The sequence below is a fragment of the Gossypium hirsutum genome, chromosome D01 (genome assembly GCF_007990345.1).
Source record: "Gossypium hirsutum isolate 1008001.06 chromosome D01, Gossypium_hirsutum_v2.1, whole genome shotgun sequence".
NCBI classification, from domain to species: domain Eukaryota; kingdom Viridiplantae; phylum Streptophyta; class Magnoliopsida; order Malvales; family Malvaceae; genus Gossypium; species Gossypium hirsutum.
The window spans coordinates 40697404-40712978 of record NC_053437.1 but is presented as its reverse complement, the minus strand read 5'-3'; the positions used below and the strand labels follow the sequence as shown (position 1 = coordinate 40712978).

General features: G+C 33.1%; 1 protein-coding gene across 3 annotated transcripts; it reads right to left on the bottom strand.

Annotated features, from left to right (window-relative positions):
* Nucleotides 1-8700: 8700 nt before the first annotated feature.
* Nucleotides 8701-14576, bottom strand: LOC107920927 (tetratricopeptide repeat protein 38). 3 transcript variants are annotated; one of them, XM_016850762.2, is made up of 14 exons: nucleotides 14261-14576; nucleotides 14000-14152; nucleotides 13809-13907; nucleotides 13034-13135; nucleotides 12639-12782; nucleotides 12155-12249; nucleotides 11939-12068; nucleotides 11755-11859; nucleotides 10835-10941; nucleotides 10706-10757; nucleotides 10421-10510; nucleotides 10243-10327; nucleotides 9269-9333; nucleotides 8701-8994 (listed from the first exon to the last, which is right to left on the bottom strand). In XM_016850762.2, exons 1-14 carry the CDS (start codon nucleotides 14348-14350, stop codon nucleotides 8908-8910), a joined length of 1404 nt encoding a protein of 467 aa, XP_016706251.2. In that variant the 5' UTR covers nucleotides 14351-14576; the 3' UTR covers nucleotides 8701-8907. The 3 variants fall into 3 exon arrangements, with proteins under 3 accessions (XP_016706251.2, XP_016706249.2, XP_040942187.1); XM_016850760.2 differs by having other exon boundaries at nucleotides 12627-12782; nucleotides 14261-14540; XM_041086253.1 differs by having other exon boundaries at nucleotides 12155-12252; nucleotides 14261-14540.
* Nucleotides 14577-15575: the final 999 nt, after the last annotated feature.

The following is a 15575-nucleotide window of genomic DNA, read 5'->3' as shown; positions in this document are numbered from 1 at the left end:
TACTTTAATTAGAACTTATGTTGGGAAATGTGCCCATATTGTAGTAAATATGTAATTGTTTTCTATGTATTTGAACGATGAATAAATAAATAAAGTTAATTTCACATTTCACTGTTATATCTTTTGTGTTTCTGTCTTTCATGTTTTGCATACATAGAAAAATTGCATACATTAAAGGATTATTATGTCATCTACAATTCCAACTGGGGAGATGACTAGTCTTGGCTATCAGAGTAGTTGACTCCACAGGTAGAGAAATAGATGTACTCATTGGAAGAATGATACATTGGACTAGACCCAAGTTGAATTAATTTTGAATCTATTTGAGAATTAATTTACTTGTGATGTTCATGGTGTGACTTACTTAAATCTTGAGTTAGTCATTGACCATGCATATGAACTCATGTGTTTTGATATAAGTGGAGGCTTATGCTCTAAAGATGATAGAGTCCATAGTCGGTATGTTGGGTACATGACTTGTGTATGGCATGACTTTACTAGCAACAATGGAATTCATAAATCGATTAAAGAGTTAACGATATCCTCTCATTGGCATTGTATGGATTGATAAATATGGAACATGACCACAGGCGGTAACGAATAATTTATCACAGTCATTTGTTGACAGTGATCATATTTATCATTAAGATGACAAAATGGTGATAATGAGATAACATATGATTTTATTGAGTAAATAGATTTAACTCAAAGGAATCAATGATATCATATGAGGGTAATACACACATGACGAGGTCATTGGAAAAAGTAGTTTGATGAATTACTTTCACAAAGAGGACACAATAAGAAGTTTTCAATCGTGGTACTTCTTGTGGACTGACTCAATGATTAAGTAAATTGCGAATATTGGAACAATGCGTCTGGACATAATTGCTATCACTAGAGCCTAATTGTATATGTCCGATTGGTCCCTCCCCTAGCTCGACAAAAGCTCGATCGGACTGTATTTGAATCAGAAAAAAATTCTATGACTTTGGAAATAATTTAATTAATCAATTTATTCGATGTGGAATTAAATTGGATCGTTGTGAGAATTGTTCAACTAGGGAATTTGATTAAAGAATTTTCTTGAAAAATTAATTTTGGAAAATCTCGGTGATTTTTGGGAAAATTAATTTTGTTATTAAAATAAATATTATATTTTTGGAAATAAATTTTCAAGTTAGACAACTGGCCTAATGAGTGATTGAACTTGAAAACTGGACTTGAGATCAAAAACTAAAATCGATAACCAAAAAATGAGACCGAGACCCAAAATTAGTCGAACTTGTAACACCCCTCCCGATGTAGTCTTAGTTGGTGGTTTGTGTGGGCGGATTGTTGGCTATGTAACACCCCGAACCCGAAACCGACACCGGAGTCGAACACGAGGTGTTAACTGGCTTTAACCCCTTACAAAATTTATTTTCCAGACACTGCCCAATCTGTGTACTAGCTGCTTTAAAAATCATATCTTGAGTTTAGTAACTCGAAAATCAGTTTCGTAATTTTTCCCAGAAACTAGACTCATGTACCCATCTATGTATTTTTTTCTAGAATTTTTGGTTGGGCCAATTAGTACAGTTTATTAGTCAAAGTCCCCCAAGTTGCAGGGGTCGACTACACTGACCTTTGCCCATTACGACTGGGATATATCCCTGCACGGGGCTTCAATACTGTTGCCGTTTGTTTCTATGAAAACTAGACTCAGAGAGGAATCTGCACATATATGGTACGACCCCTAATTATCTCTGGTTAATTTATAATGAATTTCCAAAGTCAGAGCAGGGAATCCAGAAACCGTTCTGGCCCTGTCCCACTAAAATCTGATTATCTCTTAATATACTGCCCATATGATCTTTTCGTTACTTTCTCATGAAAGCAGACTCATCGAGCTTCGATTACATAATTTATTCATCAATTAATTCCACTCCCACTATTTTTAGTGATTTTTCAATCTCATGACACTGCTGCTGCCAGCATCTGTTACGAAAGTAACTAGGTCCATTTCATGCCTACCCTTGATCCAATTCAATCGAACATTCGTGCCATTTTCGCATGGCTTAAAGTTTACATGCCATAATTCAAACACAACGTACTAGCTTATACATGCCAAAATGATCTTCTAAACACACTAAGAAGAAAGTACCAAAACTTGCTATCCGGTGTGATGACTTCAACGACGGCCCGACCCCGCAAAAATAGATGAGTCCAAGCAACCTATAGTGGGTGACAAGGAAACATCGAGTGAGTTTATAACTCAGTAAGTCATAAGCAATGCACTACCATCTATCAACAACATTATCACAAGAGGAAACAAAATGGAGCGAGACAATTTACTCCATCCATACCGAACCATACCATAGTTCCTCCAACTTATCAATTCAATTTCATATCAATTCATGCATTCACATTCTATATACTCATCAATAGGACATTGAAGCAATTTCATAAATCGATTTATTTTCGTTACAACCAAACGACTATACGGCCTTTCACCCATCCTACGATAAATTTTATGTACGTGACTTCAAGTATATTTGTCACATAGGTTCGAACTTACCGAGCTCAACACCAAGTATAAGCATAGCACCTATTAGCCACGTACTCGAGACACTTACCCGGTCCGCTGTCCGCGATCGACTCAATAATGTCGCACACATAGTGTCCATAATGATTCACGAATATTTATTGAGCCCGCACACTCAGTGCTATATAATCAACTCGCACACTTAGTGCTACGTAATCAAATCGCACACTTAGTGCCACATAGTCCATCTCGCACACTTAGTGCCGCATGGTCAATTCGCACACTTAGTGCATCATATTCATTTCGCACACTTAGTGCAACATAGTCAAATCGCACACTTAGTGCTGTACAATTTAATCCCGCGCACTTAGCGCCAATCTCATGGTCATAAATGGTTATCCCGCACGTTTAGTGCCGAGATCAACAACTCATTACATCTTACCTCTTCTCTTTCATTCAACAATTTCATCATCACATACGTACATGCATATATATATGTATATTTATTCATTCCAATCAGCATCAATACATACACATTATGACCATTTGAAATACTACCCACTACATGCTTAATGACTTACCTCGTGTTGGGTAAGATGGTTCCAACTCGGCTACTCGATAACCTTTTCTTTGCCTTTGCTCGATTCACCTCCTTTAGCTCCTTGAGCTATATCAATAATTTAACTAGTTTAACCACCTTGCTAAATATTTACAATCCAATCTCACATGTATATGTATGTTAGTATATTCGGCTAATAATCTCATGCAACTACCAAAGCCGAATCAACTAAATATACTTATGTATATACACATATATCATCATCGAAATCACCTAAGCTTAGACATCGATTTTTAATTTCAAGTAAGTTGCCGAATGCAACCTTACTAAATTCTCATGGATTCAATATACCATTACCATGAAATCAACAACCAAATTCATAGACAATTTAGGAAAATCACATTACAAATCTCATATTCAAGCAAAGACCATGGCCGAAATGCACATATGACCTCATAACAAAAATATTGAACCTTTGGTTGCCCAATTAGCTTAACATCCATCAAATTTTAAATCAAGAAACTCACCTCATCTATAATCAACCCTCAATGCCCTAAAGCATCAAAAACAACATCAAAGAAATACAACCATCCATGGCCGAATGTCATAGCCGAATTGTTTTAACCATGAGTAACATAACAAGCATAGATCGTGTTTATGGATATACCGTGGTCGATTCAAGCTAATCACCTCCAAAATCATCAACCATTTTCGTTGCATATAACATATATAAACATGAATAAGTTTCATATAATCTCTTAACACATTAATTTCTTTCATCAACAACCTTTTGTTTTCTTGATCCATCAAAACTTAAAGGTAAGAAAGAATCAAGTTCTTCTCACACATACCATAACCGAAAGCTCCATCCAACACTCTAAATTCGAAATTTTAGTATGGCTAGGTAAGAAAAACGTGATGATTAACCCAAACAACTATTATCTCCAAAGAAAATTTAACAAAATTTACTAACCTCCTCTTCATTCAAAAGGCCGAATGCCTTTGCTTCACCTTCTTCTCTTCTTTTCTTTCTTTAGGTTCGGCTATTGTGGTAAGGAAAAGGATGAACACTCCTCCTTCCTCCCTTATTTTATTCATCCTTTCTTTTCTTTTTAATTCATTTCTTTTATTTCCTACTCCACTTACCAATATTAAATAATAATCAACATAAACTTGGAGGAAGGGAACCATGCTTGGCCGGCCACCTATCAAGAATTGGGCACCTTGACATGCAAACCCAAACTTTCTCACCTTGTTATTATTTAATCCTTTCAATTTATCTATCATCTTTTCTAAATTTCTCAACTAAGTCCTTTCATGAAAATCCACATTCCTAAGGCTAATTTTAGGCCTTTGTTATTTCCACACATACACTACCACATTTAATCTATGCAATTAAAATTAAAAAAAAAATAAATTTTCTTGTAACTCAGTTTTGTGGTCCCGAAACCACTTCCCGACTAGGGTAAATTTTGGGCTGTTACAGGCTAAGTATAAGCCAAGGAAGGCTGATTTACTCTATATCTGCCAGGTTAAGTTAGAGCTAGTTGTCGCGCCATGATTGGCGGATTGTTTGGCTAACTAGGAAAATTTGTAAAGACTTGGTTGAAGGTTCCTCTTTTGGAAAAGTTTATGTTATTGATCTATACATCTTGTCGTGGTCGATGTGGAGAACCCGCCAATCAGCGGATTCTCATGGTGAGTTTTGTGTTGGCGGACCCTTTTGTTAGTATCCACCAAGTAGTCTGTTTTATTTGGCATTCCACTATGGCAGATTGTTAGACCTGATAGTTTTCTTTGTGAGCACGGTAGGTAAGGTCACAACTGTGGAACAGTTTACCATGCTTGCTTATGTGGTGTGAGTATACTATTCAATTTTAGTTGGTTTCTTGTTAAAACCTAGTTAGATTTAAACTAGAGTACTGTAAATGACAACTTGATGTGTTTAGGTAGTTGAATGACTTGTTTAGTTGGTTGCTTATGAGTACAAGAAAAGTTTACCACTCTGATTAGTGGTAGTAGGGGTGTTTGGGAGAAAAAAGTGTCTATAGATTGATATGTCTACCACCAAGGGGTGTTGAATCAACTCTAATAGCTGGCCGCGTGTATGGTTATTGTGAGAGCCATGCAAGCTATAAATAGCATTGTGGCTAATATAGTGGGGGGTTTTCTTTCTTTCTTTTGCTTTATTTTTATTCTTGTACCTAATAAGAGGGAATAACCTTGTCGGAGAAGAATTGGCGAGTGTCCGAATAACATGTAAAGGTCGTAGAGTGTAGCAAAAGACTTGTGGTGTAACCAACTTCTTTAAGATCTTCTGTGAGTATCCAATTTGTGTGATTTTTCTATGAGTCTACTCCGAGTCCCTGTATACTGTTAGTTTTAGGGTTGTCATAGTTAAAGGTTATGAATTCAGGTAAAATTTTCTTCTTTAAACATGGTGAGGTGTTGCATGTAACCAAATGCATGTGCATGTAAGTGATAAAAAATAAATATGACTTCCTTGGTGTGCAAACTCGATATCCATATATGTTGGTTCACTTGATGTGCATGTGCATATGTACGTAATAGCGTGGACTAAGACATCCATTATGATATGTAAATATGGGATTCGGGGTTAGCATAAGGAAGGGCGTGAAAAAGAGTAAGAAAACGTGAATCTGGATTTGTTACATGTAACACATGTTGAGTATATTTGAAGTGAGGTATGAGACTGCCAAATAGAAAGGTTGATTATGTAGTTGTATTGCATGGTATTATTGTATTATAACTATTAAGTCTTAATCTTATTTAATGTGTTTTGGATGAAACATATCTGTTAGTTATAGTGCTTAGCGTATTACGTTCGCCAAAGGAGAGTTATACTTAGTAGGCATATAGATACCAATTAATCGGTATGTCTGGGATGATAGAGTAAGTGCTGGTAGCTTTTGTGAAGTATTTGTTCTATTGATGTTAATGAAACAATTCTTTGGGAAAGTAGTTGCGAACTGTATCTGACAGATGATAGAGTTCGCCAGGGGATACTATCTGCTAAGGATAGGTATTCGCCATTGTTGTATATAAGAGGGTATAAGCCTAGTTCCCTCAACGTGAAGTCTGTTGACTTATAGTTATTTATATATGTATATATATGTTTATCTTATCCTGTTCATAGAATTTGATTAGAAAGTGTTGAGCATTTTTATTTCTGGACCTCACTAAGTTCTTTTGAACTTACTCTCTTTCTTTCCCCTTTTCCAGGTGGTACCACGGCGTAAAGGGCTTGTAGAAGGGACTCAACCAAAAAATGTGACCTCTATTGTGAGCCTCACCTATGTTTGTTTTGTAACATGCATATGTATATTTGGAGGCGACGTGGAATATCAGTTTTGTATTTTGGAACGATGTATATGTTTCTTATTACAAATATATTTTGCAATATGTTTGGTGCACCTAAATAGCCTGTTTGGCGAATTGTATTAAAGAGCCCTGCCTTGTCAATTGTGGTTCAATAGTTTCAACTATTTTATTACGGTGAATTGTCGAATGTTTGCCTATGTTTTGCAAAAATTGTAAAAATAATAAATCAAGTTTAAGTCTATTTTCTGTTGTAACGCCTCAGTCCGCCAACTGAGGGTTGGCGTGTTACAGAATTGGGCTAGGTATGTGAAACCGGACCGATGGTCCAACTGATGGCTGGACCAGACTAGTCGGGTCATCACTAGCCTAAAATAAACCAACAGTAGCTAAACCGGCTAGGGCTGTCGTGAGGGTGTCACGACTGCGATGACATCATTGGGCATGACGACGCCTGTGGCATTTCGACATTTCGTTGGCCAATGGATGGTCGGCGGCAATGATTCTTTGGCAATTGAGCAGTGGAATAATAACACTCTTACTGGGACTCTACTAGATAATTTGATTTCAGATTAACAATTCCAAAAATAATATTATTTTAATAAATTTAATATTAAATTAAATTTAATATTTATCTTGTAGATAAATATTCTATTAATTTAATAGATCTAATATTAAATTTATCCAATACTTATCTTGATAAGTATTATATTAATTTAATATTAAAGTGATTAAGTTTGATCTTAGTTGAACTCTCTAAACTCTCTCTACATAAAGAGGGCATTGGGTCATTATTTTTTACAGACTTGAATTCAAGAGAAAGTTGTAGAGAGAAAATTCTCTGAAGAAATTATTTCAAAGATTTCTAGTGATATTTTTCTTATGTACAACTTGGCCCAGAAGTTTAGAGAAATTGCGAAATTGTCCCACTGGTAATTTTGTGAAAATTTTCTGATTTGAAGCAAGCCCACATTTGGCAGACACGAGCTTGAGGATAGCGGAGAACACTACTTGGTTGAAGCGTTCATCGTAGACAAATAAAAAAGATACAATTATGATTAAGTATTTATTACTTTAGATATCACAACCAAGTTCTTGTTTTTGAAGAAAATTTGAAAGCATTGGTTTTTCCCTTCAACTTATTTTCCGCTGCGTTTTCCAAACCCGTTTTTCCAACAACTTAGTGGATATGCTTATTACTGTCCACTATCTCTAAATTCTAAAGGGTTTAATTGTTATTTTGGGTCTTTGGTTAATTGCAATTTAAGTCCTAAATTCATTTTCTAATTAAAAATCTATAGCAATAGAACTTTATAATTTAGTCCCTAAGCCCTAATTAACCACAATTTCGGGCAAATTGACCATCTGAAACTTAATTCACCTATATAATAACTCAGTAAATATATTTATTTAATATTTACATATTCAATTTATGAAAACGAGGTCCCAAAATCATATTTTTCGACACCACTAGAAACTAGGTCATTACATTAATCACCGTCACTTGGCATTTCTCGCATTTAAACTTCATAAATCATAATTACACTCTAATATCAATAACATAAAGACCTGAAGTAGACACCCTACTTTCTTTCGCCTTCCTAACCTCTTCAAGGTAGACAAGTCAGTTCATCTTCTAATGTTTGGTCTCACCACAACAAAAGATTACACTCTAATATCAATAACATAAAGACTTGAAGTAGGGTGTCATCTTCTAATGTTTGGTCTCACCACAACAAAAGCACTTACCTTCTTTAGCCACCCCTCCTTTAGGCTTTAGTGCAACATCTCCTTTGTTGAACTTGGCTTTGCCTTTGTCTTCGGCCTTTTGCTTAATTTGAGCCCTACCCTTGCCATTCATCAAAATGGACTTGGGTCCAAAGTTTTTCATATTACCTTCAACAATTCACAACATGATGAATGATTATTGTAAAGCCTTACTAATTTTGCTCATCTTAAAATTACAGACAAATTGACAAATGCTATCTAATAAAGATTTTATATTATATATAAAATTGTAGATTTAATCAATATTTTTCAATTAAATCATTCTTAGTCATTATATTTTTAAATATCAAAATTTTAGTCTTAATGTAATAGATATTCATTAAATTTATTAACTAATTTTTTTGTGAATAATATGTGAAAATAACAAGTTAACATAAAATTATGAATGCAATAATCTGTTTGTTTGACCAAATATTTTCTACCATTTGGTCAAGACTAAAATTTTAAAATTCTAAACTTATAGAAATTGAAGATGACTAAATTGAAGTACAAGAACTAAATTCATAATTTATACATAATTGAAGGACTAATAGCTTAATTTAACCGTATTACATATCAGACGATGTAATGTAAATATGCAAATTTAAACGACATGCTACATTCTAGTTTCATTACGGTGGTGACTGAACGGTGATTCAATCTGTTCCTAATACAAATGCTATATCATATATGTAGCTACTAGTGCACATTCAGGCTAGTTGAAATATGCTGTCTCCAACAGTCTGGCCCTCTCACCAATAGTCGCGGCTTCCTGCCTGCCAGTCAGCTTATAACCTTTCTCCTGAACATTGACACGCAAAATCTCTAGTTTAAATTTTGCAAAATCTCCAGCCCGCCACTCAGCTTATAGCCTCTCTCCATTTTTGTAAAAAGTATTAGACGCTTATTTCCAACACATGGATAGAAATATGCAGTTATGATCTATAAATATCTTCTACATACTTAAATAAAAACTGACCATTATAACTTTGTCAAGACACATGCCACGTCTGACACTCCCGAGTCATACCAAATTGATAATGTGTCAAGATAGAGTTATATAGACATATACTTACCAGCAGACGCCACAGGAAAGGAGCCCCTTCCCTCTTCGGTATCTGTTTCTCGATTGATTCAATTGCTACAATTCAAAAGTCAAAACCAATAACCATAAATAAAATTTTGTTTACAAGTTCCAAAAATTTAGGCTTTATTTATCAGAGTTCTAAAAATATTTTTCAACTAAAAACAATAATAAACAAATAATTTTTTAAACTAAATCAGCTTTATAATTTAGCTTTTTAAGCGAAACAAAAAAGCTAAAAACTTTAGCTTCTGATTTTTCAAAAGCTAGTTTTCATTTATATTAATTATAAAAAACAAATATAATTTAAATATTTAAATTAAATTTTATAAATAATTTATATCATTTATTTTTTGTATATATATTTATATTATTTATTTAAAAAGTATTTATATTATTTTATAAATAATTTAAATATTTATTTATTTTTTGTATATATATTTATATTATTTATTTAAAAAGTATTTAAAATTTATATTTCATATTTACAATGGGTTATCATAAATTATTTTACTATATTTATACCATAATATAAGTTGAATATCTATTAATACCAAAATAGTAATAACTTGACATCATAGTAATAATAACATGTGAAAATAATAATACTTTTCATTTGAGTCAATTATAATTAATTATAATTTAATTTTATATATTTTTTATATAAATATTATTGAGTTTATATGTTTCATGTATTACGTATATCATAATATTAATTACTTAATTATTTCTAATACTTTTATTATAATTTAAATTTATATATTATATATACTATAATATTAACAATTTTAAATATCATTTAAATACATATTTTCTACTTTACAACATTATATCTAAAAATAGACATTCTATCTTCTCAAAAACACTAATTGACAACAATGATAATTACTATCAAACTATTTAGAAGCACTTTTCAACCTCAATGGCCTTTTTAGTATAACTTTTTAGCAAGATTAGGTGTCCTACCTTTGGTAACTTGTCCAGTATTCAGCAACATAGTGTACCAGACTTCATTAAATACATCAAGCTGTTCATCAGATGCCCCAATAATCTGACATTCCCAAAAAAAAGAATCACAATAATATTTATCAATTATTTGACAATGCAACCAAATTACCAACGAAATGATAGTTAATAGTATTACCTTAAAACTATAAGCATCAAAATCTGGACCGAGTATTTCTAGTGCTTGTTTTTCGTTACCTCGTCCATACTCATACATGGCTTCGGCAAGCTAAGAACAAAATATTTAGAGAGCAAGAGCGTGAGGTAAGAGTACTAAAGTTCAACTAAACCTACATGGTATCAGGGAGACAGGAAGCTTATAAAGTAACATAACAAATGTATAAATAGAGTATTGGAATATTTCATTATATCAACAAAAGAATATGAATTATAAATGCCAAAGGATGTAACGATTAGAACAAACCAGCATTGCTCTTTGCATTATTTGTTGCTTCTTCTTGTTCATCTTGGAAAGTCTACAAAAAGAAATACAAAGGCGATCAAGCAACCACATTTCAAAATGACAAAAAAGCAAGAGAAATATCTTTCTGACCTGAACTTCAAGCCGTTAAGTAAATCTTCTGCTTTAGGAAGTTCCTCAGTAAAAGCTAAGGCCCATAATATCAACAAATCAAGGTGCCACTCCATAAACCAGTTTGCCTGAACAATACAGGGAATACAAACATCATCAAACAACAAAGTCATGCACACAACAGTATCAGATTGAAAGGAAAGACCACTCTAGGACATTCTTGTGTCTGTCAGGAAGGTAGGAACTGCTTAATATATGTCAGTCAAGCACGCCCATTGATTAGCATTAAGCAAAGAGAAGATAAGGACCAAAGAATCTCAAATTGGTAGAGATACATCAAAATTGTATGTATTTTTTATCCTTCATCCAAACTCGTTCTAAATGTTTTTAGGGGTTTTCTCCTACATAAATCCTTGTCAAAGCAATAGAAGCAGCAATCAATCCAGTGCTAGTAATACACATAATCAAAAAACAATCTCACAGAAAAAGAGTGTAGGTCTAAAAGATGTGCTCAGGAACATATGTCCAAGTTCCACTTCACTAAGGAAAATAGCCTGTAATCTACAGTATCATATATTAACGTTCTATGATGCCTACATGCACTCAAATTTCATAAATTACAACAAACACAAATCCCATTTGAGATTTAATCAAGAGGCCGCCCAAAACCCAGATAACAGAAATTTAGCACTGCATGTAAATTATTCCAGATTCCAAACATGCATGTGTGTGCGCGTGTGTGTAGTTCAATAGAATTTCCAACAATTCCTTTATGATGCCATAAAAGGCATATATAAAAGTAGAGGCATTCATCAGAAAATTGAGAGTTTTCAAGTATATCGGTGGACATTAAAACCATATAATTTCAATCCTAAACAGATAAAAAGTCATTAAAAAAAATTAAATCATTTGAATAAACTTGTACATGAGGGTCAACTCACTTGATCTGATAGAGATGCTGCCAAAACTTTCAAGCGATCCTCAAAGATATCTAGTTTTCCCCGTACAAAAACTCGCAATAACAGGCCCAAAGCATTTAGGCACACCTAAATGTGCAGGACAAGTAAAAACTTGTAATTTCAAATTATGGATGATGCTGAAAAGATGGCAAAAAGAAGAAAATACCTCTACAGCAATTGCATCAGTTCTTTCCAATTCCTTCCAAATACAATGGTCATAAACTTCTCTGACCTTTGTAATTGGAGAATGACCTTCCAAATAACAGACAGCCACATGCCACCAATTGTGGGTTAACCTAGAAATTTCTCAAACTTTAATACTGAAAGAAAGAAAGAAATACAAGTATAAGGTAAAACTCATTCAATGGCCTAAAAGGCATACATGAATGATGAACAAGAACTCCATGCATTTGAGCATTCTTCCATGAACTGAACTGCTTCTTTGTATTGACATTTATACTGAAGAACATGGCACAGCTGCTTAACAAAGCAAAAACTATGAGAATGTCTCATAAAAATAAATATTTCTAGTAATAGTACATGTATACATAATAATTCTTAATATTGATTATTGCAATAATTTTTTCTTGTCATAAACAGCGATTGAATGCATTGGTGCCATTTTGCTGTACAAATTAGTGAAAACAATCTTCAATAATTTACAACAGGGAGCCGTTATTGTTCAACAATGAACCAGTTGTTTCGTAAAAAAGAAAAAAACAACAATGAACCACTTGACCATCCAATTTAAATGCATATGGTAAAATATAAGTTCATTCAGCATAGAAATTATATAATTGGAAACAACAACCTCAAATACATTAAGGGAAAGAAGTTAAATGTGTAGTCACAACATTAGGACTCACAGCATGTTGTGCCCAAACGTCTTGATTGTTTATTTCAAATCCCTTTTTTGCAGCATCCTCTGCATCTGCCATTCGTCCAAGCTCTAATAATGGGAATGCAAGCATGCCATATATGAAATTTTCTTGTTGATTTCGAGGTAGAACCTATTAAATATAAAAACCATTACAGGAAGATTGGGAAATGCAAATCGAAAGTTCTCATGGGAAAACAGAAAGTTGTTTAGATAACAAGTCAATATAACAAAATATAGATGAAACAATAATAATGTAGAAGTGAGACATATTAATCCAGGAATGCAACAGAAGATTGCAACAAAATTGGTTAGTCAAAGCTACCAATTTCCCCACTCCTTTTAGAATCAGGAAAAATAATTCTTCACCAGATAGGAAGTCACCTGTTGAACAAGATCTAAAGATAAATCAGGTCGACCCATATAAAAGCATAGTATTTGTGCCCTCTTCAATGAAAGAAGATCTCTTGGAAAATCTCTCAAGAGCTGCAAGAAATGTGAATCAAAGACAATAAACAACATTAGAAGGAAAAAAAAATCAAGCCTAAATTTGGAGGAATCAACTAACTAAAATTAGAGCTCCGTATAAACGTGATATTTGTGAAGCATGCCACAACTATCATTGCATACAACTACCAGACGTTTCTTAACATTTAAGCCATGAGACATTAGTGATCTGGTCTTATTTTATCAGAACTTATTTTATCACTTACTGTTTAAGCCATTAAATTTTGAATCGGGATGGCCTCTTATGTGATCAATATGACAAAACTTGTTAAATTATCTAAAATGCTAATAAACGTAGAGGGTTCTTTTCTGATGGGGGGAAGAAATGTTGCAAACCAGTAAAACCAAACATCGCGAAGAGATGGTGGTGATGAAGGCTACAAGAGGCTGTCAGGGTAAGGGTGATTGCAGTATTTGCAGAGAAATAATTGTAAACAGAATCAGAGAGCTCAAATTTGTCAAATGCCAAACTATCTCAAATGAAACATTTGGTTCTCTATTTATAAGCTCTTTAATAAAGTTACCATAGAGAGTGGGCAGTTGACGGAGAACACTCATGCACCGTGCAAGATTAATTTACATAAAGTAGAAAATTACATACAGTTATAAAGTAATACAAAGGAATAAAATGCCTGAAAGACGGCTACTATACCTTAGAGTGTAACTCCACGGCAACATCATCATCTCTGTTCTGAGAAATCAAATAATTGACAGCTTCAAAAACGGCTTTCTCATAAGACGAGGCTTGCTCCTGCTCAAAGCAACAAAAAGCCAAATTATAACGAATTCCAGTATTCTTGTACTTTCAAAGGAAAAACCATATATATAATGAGAGAAAATTACAATTCCAGCGTTGGCAGCTTCTATGAGTGAAGGAGCCTTTGAAGGGTCAGAGGAAGAGAGAAAATGGGCGGCCAAAATGTTGGCTAAAACGCAGTCTTTGTCAAGAACAGGAGCTTCTAAGATCACTTTCCTATTTCTTCCATAGGAAAGCACCTGCAACAATAAACTCTTACAAACTAGAACCAAGGATCTTCTCCAAAACAAAGAATTACCAATTCAAACAAACAAAACAGGCAATAAAAGATGGAGAAGAGCTAATACCTGGTGATAGTAAGCGTTGATTACAGATATGCAAGAATCGGAAGAGGTTTTAACTTCATAACCCCATCTATCCAATTTCACTCCTTCCATTTTCAGAGAGAAAAAATAAGAGAAGAGGAGAAAAGGGCAAAGAGCATTTAACAAGGGATAACGGTGTGTCGGGCAATCAAGAAAACTAAGTTTAAAGAAAGCCGGTTATCTGCAAAAGTTGGATTTAGATATGAGAATGGATACAATTATGAGAATCTAACGAAATTATGATGAAAATTAAATCTGACTAAAATTTTGTCTCACTCGGATAAAAATTATAAAATTTGAACTCCGCCCCGTCCACCCGTATTAATTTTTATATTATTTTTATATAATTTTTAAATATATATGATACATTAAAAATATTAAAAATATTAAAATAAATATTTTCTAATAAATTAAAAATAAATTTTAAAAAATATGTAGACTTAAATAACACTAAAATAAATGTAACGTAAATGCTTTTAAAATAATAACAAAAATTAACAAATACCTTTAAAAGAATAACAAAATTAAGAATAAAATAAATTTTATACGATATCCAAATAATAACAACAAAATAGTAGCAACATAATAGTAAAATGGTAGCAAAATAAGGAGAAAACAACAAGAAAATAACATTAAAAAAAAAAGCAGATTTTTTTATCCTTTAGTAAATTCGGGTCAGACCGGGCCCGGGCCAAAAATATCATACCCGAGGCTCGACTTGTTTTTAAACGGGTTTTATTTTTTTTGTCCAAGCCCATTTTTCAGGTCTATACTTTTACCTAAACCCTCCCACATTTCGGGCGGACCATCGGGCTGGGTCAAGTGACCCGACCCATGATCAGATCTAGTTAAAACTCTCTGCTTAATATAAAGTATAGAAATCGTGACTTGCTCCCCTTTTTATTTTAATCATTAATTTTTTTCCATTTAATCATTAAATTAGTGATCTAATAATAAATTTAATCCTCTAATATTTAAACATTCTATCAATTTAATCTTAAATATAAAAAATTTAATAAATTTAACTCTTAATATTTACAAAATTTATCACTTTAACCTTCTAAAATATATTTTTTAGAATAAGTAACCTTATGTAGATCATATACCCATATCTACCCCTCACGTTAAAGGTCAGTTTAGCACCGCTTATTCAAAAAGCCACTTTTGACATAAAAATATTGTTAAACAAGATGCTCGTGGCACAAAAAAATGCTTTGCAAAAATACTGTTTTGACCAAGAATAGAAGTAGAATATTTTAGTTTTTGCCTCAAAAATGATTTTTTGTCTAAAAACTTT

Excerpts from the sequence above, each read along its gene's own strand:
- LOC107920927 (XM_016850760.2), bottom strand. The coding sequence starts at position 14,350 with ATGGAAGGAGTGAAATTGGATAGATGGGGTTATGAAGTTAAAACCTCT. Across the intron at positions 13,136-13,808 it reads CCGTGGAGTTACACTCTAAG|CTCTTGAGAGATTTTCCAAG; the intron begins GTATAGTAGCCG and ends CATTTCTTGCAG. Across the intron at positions 8,995-9,268 it reads CTTTCCTGTGGCGTCTGCTG|GAGAAAGGTTATAAGCTGAC; the intron begins GTAAGTATATGT and ends GTCAATGTTCAG.